This window comes from Salvelinus alpinus, chromosome 11 (genome assembly GCF_045679555.1).
Source record: "Salvelinus alpinus chromosome 11, SLU_Salpinus.1, whole genome shotgun sequence".
NCBI lineage: Eukaryota > Metazoa > Chordata > Actinopteri > Salmoniformes > Salmonidae > Salvelinus > Salvelinus alpinus.
In genome coordinates, this window is record NC_092096.1 from 42,819,081 (window position 1) to 42,838,250 (window position 19,170).

Sequence of the window (19,170 nt, forward strand, 5' to 3'; positions counted from 1 at the left end):
TACGACGAACGCGGAAACATTGTCTTTAAAAGCTGCATAGCAGACAAATCGCGATCCGATTGAATTCCGGCCTTAAAGGGCTGTGTTGCAACCATAGAGAATGATAGAGGCCTCTAGTGGTCAAAAGGCCATATTAGCATGGACAGTGCCATTGAGGACTTCCACCATTTTAATGTAGTCAACTGTGTGGGACTTCCAACTTTATTGGCTGGAGTCATGTCCAACCGGGTCATCAGGAGGGATCTGCCAATTTGGAAGAAGAAAATGTAAATAGAGAGAGCCTCTATAGAGTCATAATATTCGTCCAACAGGGAATTGGTTCCAATCGTTTTCCCACCATTAACAGCTAATTAGCATTTCCTTTTTGGGAGGTAAATACAGGCAAATATATCGATAAAAGTCACCTTTTCTTAGAGAGATTTACAGTTATCAAAACGTCACGCCAGGGTAAACCTACACACAACACAGCCCTTATTTGAAGTGTTTCTAAAATCCCCTATGTGAAAAATGAATGGTGGAAAAACGATTGGTACCATTTCCCTGTTTGACCGCTAGGTTTTATGGGTATTATGACGGCAGGGTAGCAGGTAGCCTAGTGGTTAGCGGGTTGGGCCGGTAACCGAAGGTTACTAAAACGAATCTCCAAGCTGACAAGGTAAAAATCTGTCGTTCTGCCCCTGAACAAGGCAGTTAACCCACTGTTCCTAGGCCGTCATTGTAAATAAGGTTGGAACAGACTTTATAGAGGGCGAGGAGACAGTCAAATAGCATTTTCAGATGATTGAATTACGTCCTCTAGATTCGTGGTCTGACTGGACTGAGAGAGAGGTTTTTATGAGTCAGCTCATTGTTCTTCCTGCTCTCTCCCTATAGTAGTAAACATAGTTTTAGTACATTTTATTTAAATCTTTATCCCACGGCATACTTCAAAGAGGTTACAGGAAAGTCAGCAATAGAGGATTTTACTGTATATCAGAAAAGTAGAATACTGTTACTGGCTAAAACTAGTCCTTAATTAGCAAATGTACACACACACAGACAAACGCATACACATACACGTACGTACACGTACACGTACACACACGCACACAAACCAAAAATCCAGCAGATCCGCCCAAAGCTCGATCAGCTGACCCCAATGAAATGTGTTGCCCTTACGGGGACAAATTAAGTTACTGGCAGTGCCCTATCTGCTTTTTGTTTTGATATTTTTAGAGCGTCTTAGTTGTCTGAGATGGGTCTGCTGCTGTTTTTGCTCTGGGTTTTGAGAGAACAGCAAGGTAGTAAGGGCAGACCTTTCTGATGGTGTACTACCTTGCTCTACCAACGGAAGCCAGTAGTACTCACTCTTTGGTACTCACTGGCTACGTCAGAGAACGTCATAAGTCAACTAACTGTATATCAGCAACAATAGTCTTTTGAGTTTACCTTTAAAGCTGTCTGAGTATGCAAACTTAATAATGAACCATAACTCAATTGTGGATGCTTTCATATCATGACATTTCATGTATAATATCTTCAGATTTATGTCTATTATCTGTATTCATAGTTATGTTAAAGTTCAAGTTGATGATGGTGTTCTCCCATGCAGGTGTATCAAGCCTCAACTCAAGTCCTTAGCTCTGGGGTTCCATACTCTGTCCACACGTACACTTGGTGAGTCAATACTGTCAGATCACAGATCTAGGATCAGTTTACTACCCAAAATGTTAACATGTGGGGGGCACTAAACTGACCTTAGATCAGCGTCTTGTGGCAACTTCCTCCTACTCCTGTCTGATCAAGCCATACCAGTCCCACAGCCAGCGCTCTGCAGCTTAGTAACACTGATATAAAACTAGCTGCAGCCAGTTTGTTTCCAAGTCACACATTTCTCCACTAATCAGCTTCTATTAGGATTAAAACCCTGAACAAAATCCTCTTAAAAATCCACTCTGTTGCAAAGGTAATCTAGAAAAAGTATTACTTGTGAATCAGGTGTGTTAGCTCTGGGTTGGGACACAATCCTGCACACACTGCCCTTTTCCATGACCAAGATTAGCCACCTCCGTATTACTGGTAGATCACGTTGTGTGTATTTGTGTTATAACAGCGGGCATCCCAGCGCCCATCTACTTTGGGGCGATCATCGACACCACGTGTCTGAAGTGGGGCCAGAAGAGATGCGGAGGGAGAGGAGCCTGTCGTATATACAACACTACAGCATACAGGTAATACACACATACACACTACTGGGCCCTGTTTCAGAAAGCAGGTTTAACAAACTCTTGAGTTTAAACCTGAACTCTGGGTTGACTAACTCTGAGCTGTCAAAGTTTTCGGTTTCAGAACAGGTGATAACAATTAGTTCAATCAACTCTGTGTCACGTCCGTCGTCGGAGGAAGAAGGAGACCAAGGTGCAGCGTGGTAGGCGTTCATGATTTTTAATAAACTGAACACCGCAACAAAATAACAAAGTAGAAAAAACGAAAGCGCACAGTTCTGTCAGGCAACAAAAACAGCTAAACAGAAAATAACTCCCCACAAAACCCAAACGGAAAATGACAACCTATATATGATCCCCAATCAGAGACAACAATAGACAGCTGCCTGTGATTGGGAACCATACTCAGCCAAAAACACAAAGAAATAGAAAACATAGATTTTCCCACCCGAGTCACACCCTGACCTAACCAAACACAGAGAATAAATAAGGATCTCTAAGGTCAGGGCGTGACACTCTTGAGTTAAGTTAACTCTGAGTAAAGCACGTTTATGAGGATATAAAAAGCCCTCAATGGAACGCAGATAACATGATTCATCATGGCAACAGGAGAAAAAAGGGCACGAGCCTCCTACTTCTCCCCAGTGGAGTTAGAAATATGAATGAATGCGTATGCAGAATATGAGTCTATATTTAAGGAAAAAAGCAGCAGCAAAAGAACGTGAGCTGGCGTGGCAGAAAATTGCTGACCGAGTCTATGGGTGAGTATTAATTGAAAAACATTTTGTTTTATCTTGAGTGTTCCACAATTTCAACATTTATATATTGTGTGTGTGTGTGTGTGTGTGTTTAATATTTATGCAGGTGCAAACCAACAGGCACAAAACGTACTTGGCAGCAACTGAAGATGAAATATAAAAATATACTTCAAACAGGTAAGGTATAATTTCATGACAAGCAATTGTGGTGTTGTTTGTTCTACCCTAGCTAATTAAACAGCATTCAGTGGCTACATTCAACATGTGATATATTTAAGTAGTTTGTGAAATGTTCTAAGCAAAGAAAGGTACTTTTTCAGCCATCCCGGCACTGCCAGTATTTAATATTGTCTATTAAAAAGTAACACCTAAATGCCTTTATACATACAATTCTCCAAATTTGTGCTTACTGGTCAAATTTGACCTCCATTATAGCCAATAGAAAAAAGGCAGAGGGACGAAAAACAAGTGGCGGTCCACCACCACTCACAGAGGCTGAAGAGATGGCCCTCAGTCAAAACAGTGGGCGACCTATTGCTGAAGGCATCTCTGGAGGAAGCTCATCTGACCCAACCACCCCCCAGGACACAAGGACCTACATAAGAGGTTAGTTATTGAAATTATTGATATATGTATATTCATCCTTTTGCCAGTGTTACCTCAGTGACTCCCACCCATCCATCTTAGACACAACTTAGCACACTGATTTTCTTGTAGTGGTACAATTCTTTGTAATTGTACTCTTAATACTCTACAGATTTTTCATAATGGGTTAGAGTAGAACACCAATTTTTTAATTTTTTTTCATTACATGAGGATGATGAAGACACCTTGACAGCTGCCACAGAGAGGGAAGATACAGAGAGGCCTATTGAGGTTTACACCTTAAAAATAACATCTAACAGTTGATGATAGTGTTGTACCATAATAAAACTTGCACCTTCTTTTTCTCTAACAGAGCAATGCTGGAAATTACAATGAGGAAGAGGGTCCATCCACCTCCACAGCCCAACTTACCTCAGTAAGATGTTGTTCAGCATTGGCCCATGACTTACAATGAAACTAACTAGACCTGGCACTGTGAAATTCAATGTCATTTTTTTGTGTGTTCCTATAGCTCCCTGTGCTGTACAAGGTGCACTTAGAGAAACAAATTGAAAAATGTAATTTAGAAATTGACCACAAGGCTGCAGATGCAAAAGATAGAAATACAACAGCTGGAACATCAGTTAAAGGTGGGTGAGGTGCCTACAGGCGGAGGATTTTACTTGTTTGAACAACATAACAAATATTAACTATTGTACTGCATTTGTACTTGCAGGAAATAAAGAAGACTTAATTAAAAAAAGGCACATTGTCTTTATTTGACACTGGGGAGGTGATGGGTCAATTAGAAATGATGATAGCATATTGTGTCTCTGACTGCTCTTCCATCTCGTGCGTCAGCGGGGTGGTCAGGATCGTTATCAGGATCGTTCACTGGTTGAGTAGGACATTGATCTCCTCTAATTGTGGCAATGTTGTGGAGAATCACACATGCCACAATAATGTCACATGCCCTTTCTGGGGTGACCCTGAGCCTACAAAGGAACTGTAACCGAGCCTTGAGCATCCCAATGGTCATCTCTACCCTGGCTCGTGTCATGCAGTGAGCCAAGTTATAACGTTGCTGCGGGCCAGGATCAGGGTAAGGGGTCAGAAAATAGGGTTGGCAGGGGTATCCTCTGTCACTGAGCAGGTAACCATTGAATTCTCCAATGATAATACGAGGATACAGTTTACATTTTCAGTTGCAATAGGAGGAAGCTAGATATTGATTATAATAGGATATAGCTATATATATAACTCTCCACGGGCGCTCAATGTACACTCACAAAAAAATTGTGAGTCATGCACAGACCCAGGCCACTTTGCTTCCACGTTGCTGATGATGTGGGCTGCATCACATATGGTCTTCACAGTGCATAAGAGTAATTAGCTGCAGTAGCTGTATTGTGAAGTATCTTTCATTTGGAATGCTAAAGGCTACTATTTAGGCCTACCTGCACATTAATGCTGTGGAAAGACTTCCTATTCACATAATCTCCTTCATTTACTGAAGGAGCTGTGATAGGAATGAGTGCCATCTATGCAGCCAATCACACCTGGAAACCCTAAAATATATCAAATTAACTGATTAGTGCTTCAAGTCTCAAAGCTTCATACTAAATAGATAAATGATTGCTTAGACTGATACCTGCAATTCTGTGGAATTCTTCTTTGATGAGTCTTGTGGGTCTGTGACTTGGGAACACCACAAAAGTGTACAGTAAACGTTTCACTGCAAGAGTCACATTTCTGACAGCCTGACAGACGGTTGCCTTGGAAATATGCTCAGTGTCACCGATGTTATATAGAAAACTCCCGTTGGCAAAAAAAAACTAAGTGCAACACAAAGAATTTGTTCCGAACTGAGAGCATGTCCACGATGTGTCATATGAACGATATGAGGGCTGAGAATATTGTTCAGATGAATGATCGATTGTGCAGAAAAATGGAAACGCCCACAGATAATCATCAGGGAATGATAAAACATCCAAGCGGTGTGTCGTGGAAAATTGCAAGATTATGTTATAATGCTTGTAAGATTTTGTTATAATGCTTGTAAGATTATGTTATAATGCTTGTATTACATTATAATAGTTGTTATATTCGACAGAATAGAGTATTGTGTGTGTGTTCCACTGAGGATGGGCCTCTATGAGATAGCACTGACAGAGGAGATTTACGATGTCTTTGGGTGATAAAACCTAAAGAGCATTCCAGAGAACATGAGCTAATGGTTCTGTTCTATGCCGTACCAGGGAGAGACGGTTCCCTTTTGGAGTAAGGGGGCCAGACACTGGTCTTTACAATGAAAACTGTTGACACAGCAGTAATTGTCTACTATGTTATATAGATATCTTTCAAACAAATCTTAACCTTTGTGAACTGTTCCTAAGATCTGTGGTTCGTCAGTGTAAGTTGAGATGGGTGTATCTTGGCTATAAAAGATCTTTGTACTTTTCTGTTGGTACTTTTCAATGGTTCATTAGAGATAGCACATCATTGAAAGTCAAAAAGGCTATTGCAAAGCTCTTATTAAAAAAATGTAGTTTAAGTATAACTCTGACAGGTGTGTGAAGTTTGTAACTCTCCTCATTTGGTAAAGCAGAAATATGACACCACAGGGGTCTGATCACCCTCTCCTGACGGAGACTTCTGCGGAGTATTTGTGCTTCAATAACTGGCTCTTCAAGAAAAGGGCTCGCCATGTCTGACACCTCCTTCAGTCTGCAGGCTTCAGCTAAAGAGGAGAAACTCTGGGTTAGTTGAAGAAAACCTGCCAGTGAGCAGGTTAGCTTCACGGAGTATGTTGCCATAGTAACTGACTCAGGGTTAAGCTGAACTGGCTTTGTGAAACCGAAAACCCAGAGTTTCCTTCAACTCTGAGTCAACTGAGTTCTCACTAAACCTGCTTTCTGAAACAAGGCCCTGGTCAAGCCTGATACACAACACAAACGCACACAGACAACACACTTAATTCAAAGTGATAATGTTGGAGAGGCATACCTTCTATAACATCAGATGCTGAACATTGATTTTCAAGCCAATATTGAAGGCAACCCCAGTAGACTTGCCACTTGGAAGCACCAGTGTAATGTCAAGTCTCTGAGTGTGTGTATCCCTTGGTCTCTCTCTCCTCAGGATAGCTTACCTGGGTCTGACTATGGGCCTGAGGACAGTTTCCTTCCTGCTGTGTATACTGGGATTCGTGCTGCTCAAACAACACCTGCGGAGAGAGGAACGCAGCGCCCACCAAGTGGCCAATGGCGGAGCAGAACTGGAGGCACTCAGGAAAGAGGAGGTCCTAGCCTCCAACTCGGACCAATCGCTACAGACTTCCACAACAGACTACAACAACACAGAGAGAGAGACACGGCTGTGACAGTCTGAGACAATCTCCCCTGATCCCTCACGTTACACACAGACACACACAAACACTAGATTTGCAGGAACCAACAACGGGCTGTCCCTGACCATCTCATCTCATAGAACATAAATTATGTATTTGTACTGGACCTGTCTAGGTTATGTATATTTAAAAATATACAGTTGAAGTCGGAAGTTTACATGCACCTTAGCCAAATACATTTAAACTCAGTTTTTCACAATTCCTAACATTTAATCCTAGTAAGAATTCCCTGTCTTAGGTCAGTTAGGATCACCACTTTATTTTAAGAATGTGAAATAGTAAAGAGAATGATTTATTTCAGCTTTTATTTCTTTCATCACATTCCAAGTGGGTCAGAAGTTTACATACACACAATTAGTATTTGGTAACATTGCCATTAAATTGTTTAACTTGGGTCAAACATTTCGGGTAGCCTTCCACAAGCTTCCCACAATAAGATGAGTGAATTTTGTCCCATTCCTCCTGACAGAGCTGGTGTAACTGAGTCAGGTTTGTAGGCCTCCTTGCTCGCACACGCTTTTTCAGTTCTGCCCACAAATGTTCTATAGGATTGAGGTCAAGGCTTTGTGATAGCCACTCCATTACCTTGACTTTATTGTCCTTAAGCCATTTTGACACAACTTTGGAAGTATGCTTGGGGTCATTGTCCATTTGGAAGACCCATTTGCAACCAAGCTTTAACTTCCTGACTGATGTCTTGAGATGTTGCTTCAATATATCCACATAATTTTCCATCCTCATGAGCCATCTATTTTGTGAAGTGCACCAGTTCCTCCTGCAGCAAAGCACACCCGCAACATGATGCTGCCACCCCCGTGCTTCACGGTTGGGATGGTGTTCTTCGGCTTGCAAGCCTCCCCCTTTTTCCTTCAAACATAACAATGGTCATTATGGCCAAACAGTTCTATTTTTGTTACATCAGACCAGAGGACATTTCTCCAAAAAGTACAAACTTTGTCCCCATGTGCAGTTGTAAACTGTAGTATGGCTTTACAATGGTGGTTTTGGAGCAGTAGCTTCTTCCTTGCTGAGTGGCCATTCAGGTTATACCTTCAGGCGTTTGGAAATTGCTCCCAAGGATGAACCAGACTTGTGGAGGTCTACAATTTTCTTTCTGAGGTCTTGGCTGATTTCTTTTGATTTTCCCATGATGTCAAGCCAAGAGGCACTGAGTTTGAAGGTAGGCCTTGAAATACATCCACAGGTACACCTCCAATTGATTAAAATTATGTCAATTAGCCTATCAAAAGCTTCTAAAGCCATGACATCATTTTCTGGAATTTTCCAAGCTGTTTAAAGGCACAGTCAACTTAGTGTATGTAAACTTCTTACCCACTGGAATTGTGATACAGTGAATTATAAGTGAAATAATCTGTCTGTAAACAATTGTTGGAAAAATTACTTGTGTCAAGCACAAAGTAGATGTCCTAACCGACTTGCCAAAACTATAGTTTGTTAACAAGAAATTTGTGGAGTTTTAATGACTCCAACCTAAGTGTATGTAAACTTCTGACTTCAGCTGTATATGTTTTTGATATAACTGAAGTATTTCATAGATGTACCTGCTGTATTTCACAAAACCACAAATGTAAGTACATAGAAGGTCATCTTTGTTGTTGGTACAAAGAAAGTATTTACGTGGATTTGTTAACCATTGGTTAATTGTTTTTACTGCAGCGAGAGTCCAGTTTCGGTCACTGAGTATTTTTGTAACAACTCTCAAGGTTGTCTACATTATAATATTGTTAGACAGCTTCAATCTGTTGAAAGAGAATGTCAGACATTCTGCGTTTCTCTACTGTTAACATTGCCAAATTGTGATCTCAATAGCCCTGTTTATACCTGGTTCTAACATGCACCCTTTGTGCTGATATTGTCCTGATCTTGTCTGTTTACACTTATACACAGCAAATTGGTTAGTGTTACCTCGTGTTGATATTTCTGTTTAACATTTGTAGTGTTGATTCAGGTGGTAAATTAACACTCAGTGGTTTAAAAGAAACCCAGTGTTGGTATTAATTAATAACCAGTGGTAAACCAAAACCACACCCATCATTATCATATTTCCCAGCATGCTCTACTGCAGGTAGATTTCTTGGAATTGTTTGTTTCAATATCTCTGTTTTTGCATGTACATTTATTGATGAAATAGTCTGATTCAACTCAAATATAACATGCATTTTTCTAAACTAATCAAATATGTTACTTGGACTTATTGTACCCGGCACTGAAATGGTTGTTCCAGTTTAAATTCTTTAGGTTGTCTCATCTCTTATCCTTCCCAAACCAGTAATCGGTGAACAAAAATTCAAAATGTTGGCTATCCCCTCTGGCTGGATTACAATAGGAATTACACATCACAGCATTATGTGACCTACAGGCCTGATTTTCCCTGTAAATCACGAGTTTATGGCATCTGATTTATGGTTAAATAATTAAGTTTAAATGATAACAGGCTGTAGGATTGAAAACAGATGAATGCAACAACCATCTCTCTGTCACTAAGTAATACAGTCATGGGTGGTATCTCTGCAATTCACTCGAAAGGCAAGGCACTCTGGGAAATATGCAAATAATGCTTTACACTAAGCAGTGTGTTAATTTAACACTGAAAAGTGTGGACCGGTATAGACATTGGACCAGTGTTAAATGTAACATTCTCAGTGTTGATTTAACACGGGAGAATTTGCTGTGTAAGATCTGATCACAATACACCTTTTAATTGTCTACACCGGTCTAAAAATGTGGGCACAATCAGGACAAAGGACACGTTAGCACCAGGTATAAACAGGGCTACTGTTCATCATGTCTGTGTGACTGTTATGCCACAGGAGATGCCACTGTGCCAGTTTACCGTAGCTGTTCTCTGCCTTAGGTGTGTAGCAGGAGTGTTCTTATTTCAGTTCTGATCAAATCCACTAGGTGGCAGTATTGCATACGGGTAGTAAATCCATCTCGGTCTTGAAAATGTCAGTATTATCACAATGAATTGTGATACAATTAACAACTCAAAGATCATTATAGATATAAAATGCACATCCACTGGACCACTACACTGTCTACCATCAGTGACTATCCACTGTAGGTGCCATATTCATTATGAGAAGTAAAGCAAATTTGCATAATTTATTGGTCAGTCTGTCTGCGTGTCTGTGTGTATACGTTGTGTACGTATGTTTGAAAGTTTTAGGGCTCTATTTAATGTGTATCGCTGAAGCTTTACAATTGCGCGAGAGAAATGTAAAGGTAATTTCCGATTGAGCAGTGTTTACCATGAATGCTGTCTCCACTACAGCTGGAATATTGCCTTTGTATTTTAAACACACCAACGCTGAATTTCCGCAATACGGATTGAATAGAGCCTTTAATGTGCCAAAATCTCTGAACAAAAACATCATGGTCAATTCTCAGGTTGTATCAAGGTTGTTTCTAAATTAGTGAATAAACAAGTCTTTTTATATTATACAGGTGAATATTTCAATCACTTGGGTTGGTGGGCCAAATATATGTTGATTTGGCAAGAGATACCAAGAAACTCTTATTTGAATCGCTTTGTTTTGTGAAGCAAATTAAATGAAATGGATGTCATTTCTCACTCGCTTAATTTTTGGGGGGTATTTCTTTGATTAAACAAAGAGAATATCTTGTAAATGTTATACAATAATAAAACATTTTTAATATGGGATAACATGATTGTATGTGGAGAACCCCCCCCCCCCCAAAAAAAACTTTTTCAAATAATAATAATTACATTAATAGTGAGCCATACTGAAATATTGCAACACTTTCTTACTCAAAGCAGATTTTTGTACTCGCAATGAGAAAATATATCTACAGTGGTCTGAAAGGCACTTATTCAGTCAGGGAAGCTTCTGTCCCCTAGTATTGGAATTTAATGTACAGTACTTGGGGGAGATAAGTGCTTAAGGCATGGGGGCTAGAGTAAGACTTGTTGGTCAATCCCACTTCAAGTGCAGACCCGGTCCACCCAACCAAACCCCTGGGCTGAGACAGTCATACTCTCTGTTTTTTTTTTTTTTTTTGGTTTTTACCTCTTTAAGGAATACCTAGGATAGGATAAAGTAATCCTTCTAACCCCCCCCCCCCTTAAAAGAGTTAGATGCACTATTGTAAAGTGGTTGTTCCACTGGATATCATAAGGTGAATGCACCAATTTGTAAGTCGCTCTGGATAAGAGCGTCTGCTAAATGACTTAAATGTAAATGTAATGTAAATGTTTTATTAGTCTATACAATCTTCACAGTTGTATGTGACACACTACAGGGGGTCTGAGAGTGAGAAGAGGGAATAGGAATCTCCTCCCACTTTTGTAACTGTTTGAAAATCCTTATTTTATTTATTTAACCTTTATTTAACTAGGCAAGTCAGTTAAGAACAAATTCTTATTTACAATGACGGCCTACCCCGGCCAAACCCGGACGACGCTGGGCCAGTTATGCGCCGTCCTATGGGACTCCCAATCACGGCCGGTTGTGATACAGCCTGGATTCAAACCAGGGTGTCTGTAGTGACGCCTCAAGCACTGAGATACAGTACCATAGACCGGTGCGCCACTCGGGAGCTCACTTGGGAGCCCACTCGGGAACCTTATTACAAAACAGAAAATCATGACCCCATATTGGATTTTCAATCTAGACCGACCCTGTGTAATATTCACAAACCCCTTAACATCTAAATACGTAGAATATCTTCAGAGGACTGAAAACAGAACATCGGCATTGATATCAAATATTCAACAACAAAAATCACTCAATATAGCTTCTCTACCCATAATAACTCAATTCTAATTTTGTTTAACAAAACACATAAAACTCAAATCTGTAATATGCCTATGTAACAGTATAACTTTAGACCGTCCCCTCGCCCCGACACGGGCGCGAACCAGGGACCCTCTGCACACATCAACAACTGACACCCACGAAGCGTCGTTACCCATCGCTCCACAAAAGCCGCGGCCCTTGCAGAGCAAGGGGAAACCCTACTTAAGTCTCAGAGCAAGTGACGTAACTGATTGAAATGCTAGTAGCGCGTACCCGCTAACTAGCTAGCCATTTCACATCCGTTACACTCACCCCCCTTTCAACCTCCTCCTTTTCCGCAGCAACCAGTGATCCGGGTCAACAGCATCAATGTAACAGTATAACTTTAGACCGTCCCCTCGCCCCAACACGGGCGCGAACCAGGGACCCTCTGCACACATCAACAACTGACACCCACGAAGCGTCGTTACCCATCGCTCCACAAAAGCCGCGGCCCTTGCAGAGCAAGGGGAAACCCTACTTAAGTCTCAGAGCAAGTGACGTAACTGATTTAAATGCTAGTAGCGCGTACCCGCTAACTAGCTAGCCATTTCACATCCGTTACACCTAGCTGCTAAGGTAAAATATATATATATATATGAATGCAACGGTGGTACTCTTGCCATATACAGGGAAAAAACAGCATAGCAAGCCCCTTACATCAAAAATACATTCACAGTAGAAGACCACTGTAATCTGAAGCTTGTACAGCCATGCATGCAGGCATTCATTCACAACAGTGACATTCTCCAAAAGTCAGCAAATACTATAAACACTATTTCTATGTTGGTGTAGTAGCTATTCTATTACAAACGTGCTCAGGTGTTTTTTATCTAATGTTTGGCGGCTCAGTGGTGCTTTGGAGGAGTATTTTGGTGACACCATGCACAGTGCTTTAGTATATCAAAGGAAAGTGACAACGTGCGTGACAGTGTTTTTTCTGGTTTCTTGGTACAATCTGTAAACGTTCTGACCGCTGTAGTCATAAGCCCGATCAATCATCCTTTTTGTCTCCAATCTCTTGAAGATTCTGGGGGAAAAAAATATATACAGTATATCTGTGAAGTGGTAGAGGTAAATATACAGTAGTAAAGTCAGAGCTGAAGTATTCTGTCTACATTTGAGCAGGGTCGTAATATACAGCATCCAAGTGCTGACAGCTTTGAACAAGGTTGGGTGAGCAGTAATATCAAATCAAACATGTACAGTGCCTTCAGAAACTATTCATCCCTCTTGACTTATTCCACATGTTGTGTTACAGCCTTTCTTTCTCACCCATCTACACACGATACCCCATAATGACAAAGTGAAAACATATTTTTTAGAAATGTTGCTAAATTTGTTGAAAATGAAATACTAAAATATCTAATTTACATGAGTACTCACACCCCTGAGTCAATACTTTGCAAAATAGCCTTTGGTAGCGATTACAGCTGTGAGTCTTTATGGGTAAATCTAAGAGCTTTCCACACCTGGATTGTGCAATATTTGCCCATTATGCTTACATTTTTCAAGCTCTGTCAAATTGGTGTTGATCATTGCTAGACAACCATTTTCAGGTCTTGCCATAGATTTTCAAGTAAATTTAAGTCAAAACTGTAACTCGGCCACTCAGGAACATTTACTGTCTTCTTGGTAAGCAACTCCAGTGTAGATTTGGCCTTTTGTTTTAGGTTATTGTCCTGCTGAAAGGTGATTTACTCTCCCAGTATCTGGTGGAAAGCTGACTTAACCAGGTTTTCCTGTAAGATTTTGCCAGTGCTTAGCTCCATTCTGTTTATTTTTATCATGAAAAACTCCACAGTCTTTAACAATTACAAGCATACTCATAACATGATGCAGCCACCACAATGCTCGAAAATATGGAGAGTGGTACTCAGTCGTGTTGCATTGGATTTGCCCCAAACATAACACTTTGCCACATTTTTTGCAGTATTACTTTAGTGCCTTGTTGCAAACAGGATGCATGTTTTGGAATATGTTTTGTTCTGTACATGTCTTTCTTTTCACTATGTAAATTAGGCTAATATTGTGGAGTAACTAGAATGTTCATGATCCATCCTCAGTTCTCCTGTCACAGCCATTAAAACTCTAACTGTTTTAAAGTCACTATTGGCCTCATGGCGGTCCCAGAGCAGTTTCCTTCCTCTCTGGCAACTGAGCTAGGAAGGACGCCTGTATCTTTGTAGTGACAGGGTGTATCGATACACCATCCAACGTGTAATTAATAACTTCACCATGCTCAAAAGGATATTCAATGTCTGATATTTTATTTTATGTTTACCCATCTACCAATAGGTGGCTTCTTTGCAAGGCATTGGAAAACCTTCCTAGTCTTTGTGGTTGAATCTGTGTTTAAAATGCAATGCTCGACTGAGGGACCTTAAAATAATTGCATGTGTGAGGTACAGAGAGGAGGTAGTCATAAGAAAAATCATGTTAAACACTATTATTGCACACAGAGTCCATGCAACTTATTTTGTGACTTTTTAAGCAAATGTTCACCCCTGAACTTATTTAGGCCTGCCATAACAAAGGGGTTGAATACTTATTGACTCAAGACATTTCAGCTTTTTATTTTTTATTAATTTGTAGAAATTTCAAAAAAACATATTTCCACTTTGACATTATGGGGTATTGTGTGTAGGTGATTGGTGAAAAATCTCAATGTAATACATTTTCAATTCAGGCTGTAACATCAACATTTGGGAAAAGTCAAGGGGTGTGAATACTTTCTGAAGGCACTGTAGGCTAATTGTAGATACTGTATGTATGAGCTGGTCTGGGGTTACCTGGTGTTCTTTCAGCAGTCGGTCGTATTCTTTGGTCAGTCCGTCGGATTGTTTCTTCATAGCTTCCATCTCGGATTGGGACTTTTTCAAGGCTATGTAAAACATTAACCCCAAAGCATTCCCATTATCATCCAATTCCCATGCATTTTTTGGTTCTATTATTCAGTCAGTCACAAAAGTATTGTGTGTGTATTTCTTCCTCACCTTCCTCTGAGCCCTTCAGTTCTCCTCTCAGTTTCTCCATCTCTTTTCTCAGCAGCTCGTTTCCCTCTGCTGTGGCCTTGTCCCCCTTCCCATCCATCAGAGTCTGAAACAAACATAGGTAAACATTAACAAACATTAACCACACCTTTCAACCATATGCAATACCAAAATGTGTTTATTTTCTTTTAGTGTGGATGAACAACCATATCTCTGAGTAGGAGTTCTGATACAGCATCAGTTTCGCCTTTTACATCAAAATGAATACGTTTCCATGGACAAGGGGGGCCTTATCCTAGATCAGCGCGCCTCTTCTTTTTGAGACCCTTTTAAATATGGGCTCAGGTGCAGAAAGGGAAGTGATACTGGTGCCATGACGTTGGCCTGTGGGTAAGGTTTATGACCCCCCATAAATACCTTTCTCCCTTTCCTCTCTTGACTCTACAGAAGGACTCTTGAAAAGCCTTTGTTAAACATAGAGAGTCTAGGAACATCAAAAGGTGGGGGGAAAGGAACCATATTTCGGTAATCCAACAAGTTGAAAATATGCATTGGTACTCAATGAATATGATGCCAGATCAGTTGGCGTCTGAGACAGTATTACTGATGATAGGACGACATAAACTGTACCTTGGAAAGTCTACACATTCTAGTTATCAGATTCACATGGAATTGTTGTGCAATTTTAGCTTCCAAATGAGAGAAAGCTCTGCTCACTCAGTGGGCTGCCCATGTGAAGAGACATTGGTTATAAACTATGAAACACGCCCTTCTCTCCCCTCCTATATAAAGCCCTTGACGAAAATGTAACTTTCTATCCCGAGGACGTTAGGGCGACAGTCCTACGTTAAAAGGGCTTAGATAATAAGCTGTTCCAAGGACGTGTGGACTTGAGGTCCCCACGTTGAAAGGACAAAGACCGGGCCTCCCGGGTGGCGCAGTGGTCTAGAGCACTGCATCGCAGTGCTATGCTGCGCCACCAGAGTCTGGGTTCGCGCCCAGGCTCTGTCGCAGCCGGCCGCGACCGGGAGGTCCGTGGGGCGACGCACAATTGGCTTAGCGTCGTCCGGGTTAGGGAGGGTTTGGCCGGTAGGGATATCCTTGTCTCATCGCGCTCCAGCGACTCCTGTGGCGGGCCGGGCGCAGTGCGCGCTAACTGAGGGGGGCGGGTGCACGGTGTTTCCTCCGACGCATTGGTGCGGCTGGCTTCCGGGTTGGAGGCGCGCTGTGTTAAGAAGCAGTGCGGCTTGGTTGGGTTGTGCTTCGGAGGACGCATGACTTTCGACCTTCGTCTCTCCCGAGCCCGTACGGGAGTTGTAGCGATGAGACAAGATAGTAATTACTAGCGATTGGATACCACGAAAATTGGGGAGAAAAGGGGATAAAAATTAAAAAAAAAAAAAAAAAAAAAAAAAAAAAAAGAAAGGACAAAGACCACCTACAGAACTAAGCCAACCTTAGAGATCCTAACGAAATTAACATCGAATTTCAATGTGAAGGTGACAACCTACATGCCGGAAGGATGAATTTCGACTATAGCAGTCAGAATATAGCATGAGCATATAGCATGGCAACTTGGTATGAACTTTGAACTCTTATTCACTAAAGGAGTGATACGTCCTAGCCGTCGCGTTAGCGCAGCAACTGTAAACGTGGGCTAGGAGAGGACGGACAGAGTGTTTGTTCTACCACACGACAATGGTACTACCAAGTATCCATTCTACCATGCTCCAGTTCACCACTAGACAGTCTTCAGAGGACTAGAGATCCATAAAGGACAAACACGGCCTTCCATCTACAACCAACCTATTGAAGCGCAGCTCAGAGTAAATATTTATTCAATTTTCCTTTTCCAAATGTTGGCTAATATTTAGAATGCATAAGATTCTGTATTTACGATAGCATTGCTTCTCCCTTTGTTCTTCAGTCCTCCCACGCTTTCATTCAAGCCCAACCCTCTCTCTTTGTGTAACCAGCCGTCATACAGGTTCCGTCTCCCAGGGACGTTTTCTTGTAGGACATAATTATTAATCAATGATCCATTCTGTGTATATGTAATTCTGTGTGATTAGTTAGATATTTAGTAAATAAATAATTAAACCCAATTTTGTATTGCTGATTCAATTTGTTAGCCAGGGTTCGTGAAGATAACCAAGAATTTACAACTTTCAGATGAGACTAAACAAGGTGACGATTAAACATTGACTGCTATTGATGTAAAAGATTACCAGGTCTTTAAGAGTTTATTCGGAAGATAACAGCTCTATAAACATTCTTTCGTGGTGGCCCCTACTTTCTAGTTAATTATCTACCTGATTAGCTTAATCAGGTAATATTAATTACAGAGAAATTATTTTATAGAATAGCATGTCATATCACTTAATCTGGCATAGCCAAAGACAAGATACTGGGTATGACTTTACCTGTTTCAGTAGCTCGTTGTCCTCCATGTATTTCTTGGCAGTTTGGTTGTCACTCTCTGCCTTGGTCTGCAGAGAGGCCGTGGTGCTAGACGCTGTCGCCAACTGGTTGATCAGCGTGATCACCCGCCTCAGCACTCTGTAGAGAAACAACACACATAGATTGTGTTCAATACTGATAAAACATTTTTAACAGAGAGCTGCCACCTGAACTTGTCCATCTGAACACATTTTTTGTTTTCCGTTGCTAAACATTTTTAGCATCAGCTTACCGAGGAAAAGGACTATAAGGATTATGATTAGGATTATCATGACGAGGAAGAATTTATTCCAAAACCTGGCCATTTTGTTCCATATTCTCAGCTGGAAGATACTCTGCCATCTGCAAAAGAGCACAAAAACATAATGCTGAGACTCAGAACACTGCAAAAGCAAATCAATGTCTAATAAAGTAACCCTGGATGCAGCCAGTCACAACGTTGTCTCAATTGTAACATGATTCCTGTTGTAGCTTGTAGGGAGCCAAGCGCCTTTCACTACATTGTCCATAGCTATAGCTATACTCTCCATGTTATGATGGATTCCCACTAAGCATGGACCACAACAAGATTTATTTTTGGGGTCAAAATCTGAACCAATCATAAACGTCTTTGTTTGGTTCAGATTTGGTCAGGTCCTGACCGACCTTGATTTGGCCCAAACACAGTAGAGCAGGGGTTACCAAACGTTTTCACTTAGGTCCCACTTCCAGCATTGGGGAACATCCCGTGCCCCCTCTATTTCTATGGGCACAAGCATTGTTCATGACACAACCTGTTCACACCCCTCTTGTTGTCGGGGAGAGAACATTTTGCAGGTTTAAAACGTATTTCCTGCAGTTCTACACATTTTGTCATGGGGTGCAGAGAACAATTCTACAGTTTTTGTCACGACTTCCGCCGAAGTCGGCTCCTCTCCTTGTTCGGGCGGCATTCGGCGGTCGACGTCACCGGCTTTCTAGCCATCGCCGCTCCATTTTTCATGTATCCATTTGTTTTGTCTTGTTCCCTGCACACCTGGTTTTCATTCCCCAATCAATCTACATGTATTTATTCCTCTGTTCCCCATCATGTCTTTGTGTAAGATTGTTTGTGTTACGTGTGTATTGTTGACGCGACAGACTGGCTTGTTTTTCCGTGTTATTTTCCACGAAGATGTTTATTGTTAAACATAATTCTTGTGACTGTTTTGCGTGTTTTGCACTCTTGCCTAAATAAAGTGTGCACCTGTTCACAAATTCTCTGCTCTCCTGCACCTGACTTTGCTACCAGTACGCACACATCTGACAGTTTTAAAAGGTAATTTTCTTATAATTCTATACATTTTGCCATGTCCAATGTTTATATATGTGATATTTGAGTGACTAACATTAAAACGAAATCTATGGGCTTAAAAACGACTGTCCTGTACTCAGGGGCGAAAATCTGATATCAACTTTGGAGGGGACAATTACATGAAATTTTCTCAGGAGCAATTCCTGAGGGGGACACCAAAAGTAGTGCTGTAACACAGCCTACGTTGTAATATGTTAAATGTATATTGAGGGACCATAATCACTACTACTGGATAATTGTTAGGTACAGTAGTTAACTGAAGGGTTGTCCCAACTTGTTTAAATCATTATAATACTACTACTAATAATAGTTATAGCAGTGTTCCTTATCAGTCCAGTATGTATGCAGGTATTCGTACTTACAACCAGCAATATCAAGAAAGGCCAGTAGGCGGCAATGGTACTGTACACGGTATGGGAGCAGTTTTCATAAATACAATGAACATGGTGTGATCTCATCGTAAAGAATCTCCATTGAGAACCATCACAAAGTTGGTCTCCGTATTGAATTGACCTTTTAATTTGACTTTGTGATACATTGATATAGTCATTAAATATGTGCACCTGGCCTGAGTCTACTACAATATCTTTACAAGAACAAAAAGCTTA

The 19,170-nt window shown here is 40.9% G+C and overlaps 2 protein-coding genes and 1 long non-coding RNA gene across 5 annotated transcripts in view; 2 read left to right on the top strand and 1 right to left on the bottom strand.

The window, feature by feature from the left end:
- Window positions 1-10,544, top strand: part of LOC139534217 (solute carrier organic anion transporter family member 1C1-like) — a 61,559-nt gene extending 51,015 nt beyond the window's left edge. For all 3 annotated transcript variants that reach the window (XM_071333154.1, XM_071333155.1, XM_071333156.1), the window contains 3 exons: window positions 1,592-1,656; window positions 2,093-2,210; window positions 6,689-10,544. In XM_071333154.1, the coding sequence (XP_071189255.1) occupies window positions 1,592-1,656; window positions 2,093-2,210; window positions 6,689-6,929 (424 nt within the window). In that variant the 3' untranslated portion in view covers window positions 6,930-10,544. The remainder of the gene's footprint in view (window positions 1-1,591; window positions 1,657-2,092; window positions 2,211-6,688) is intronic.
- On the top strand, window positions 2,219-4,310 carry LOC139534218 (uncharacterized). Its single transcript, XR_011666922.1, has 4 exons — window positions 2,219-3,139; window positions 3,398-3,568; window positions 3,921-3,983; window positions 4,080-4,310. It is a non-coding gene; the product is annotated as an uncharacterized lncRNA (long non-coding RNA).
- A 1,308-nt stretch (window positions 10,545-11,852) lies between the features above and the next one.
- On the bottom strand, window positions 11,853-17,987 carry LOC139533313 (B-cell receptor-associated protein 29-like). Its single transcript, XM_071331372.1, has 5 exons — window positions 17,911-17,987; window positions 17,193-17,364; window positions 14,773-14,875; window positions 14,569-14,660; window positions 11,853-12,806 (listed from the first exon to the last, which is right to left on the bottom strand). Exons 1-5 carry the CDS (start codon window positions 17,985-17,987, stop codon window positions 12,771-12,773), a joined length of 480 nt encoding a protein of 159 aa, XP_071187473.1. The 3' UTR covers window positions 11,853-12,770.
- Between the last annotated feature and the right edge of the window lie 1,183 nt (window positions 17,988-19,170).

Coding starts and splice junctions, on each gene's coding strand:
- LOC139533313 (XM_071331372.1), bottom strand. CDS start 17,987: ATGCTTGTGCCCATAGAAATAGAGGGGGCACGGGATGTTCCCCAATGC. Junction 14,876..17,192: donor ACAACGAGCTACTGAAACAG/GTAAAGTCATAC, acceptor TGTTTGTTTCAG/ACTCTGATGGATGGGAAGGG. Junction 12,807..14,568: donor GACTGCTGAAAGAACACCAG/GTAACCCCAGAC, acceptor TTTTTCCCCCAG/AATCTTCAAGAGATTGGAGA.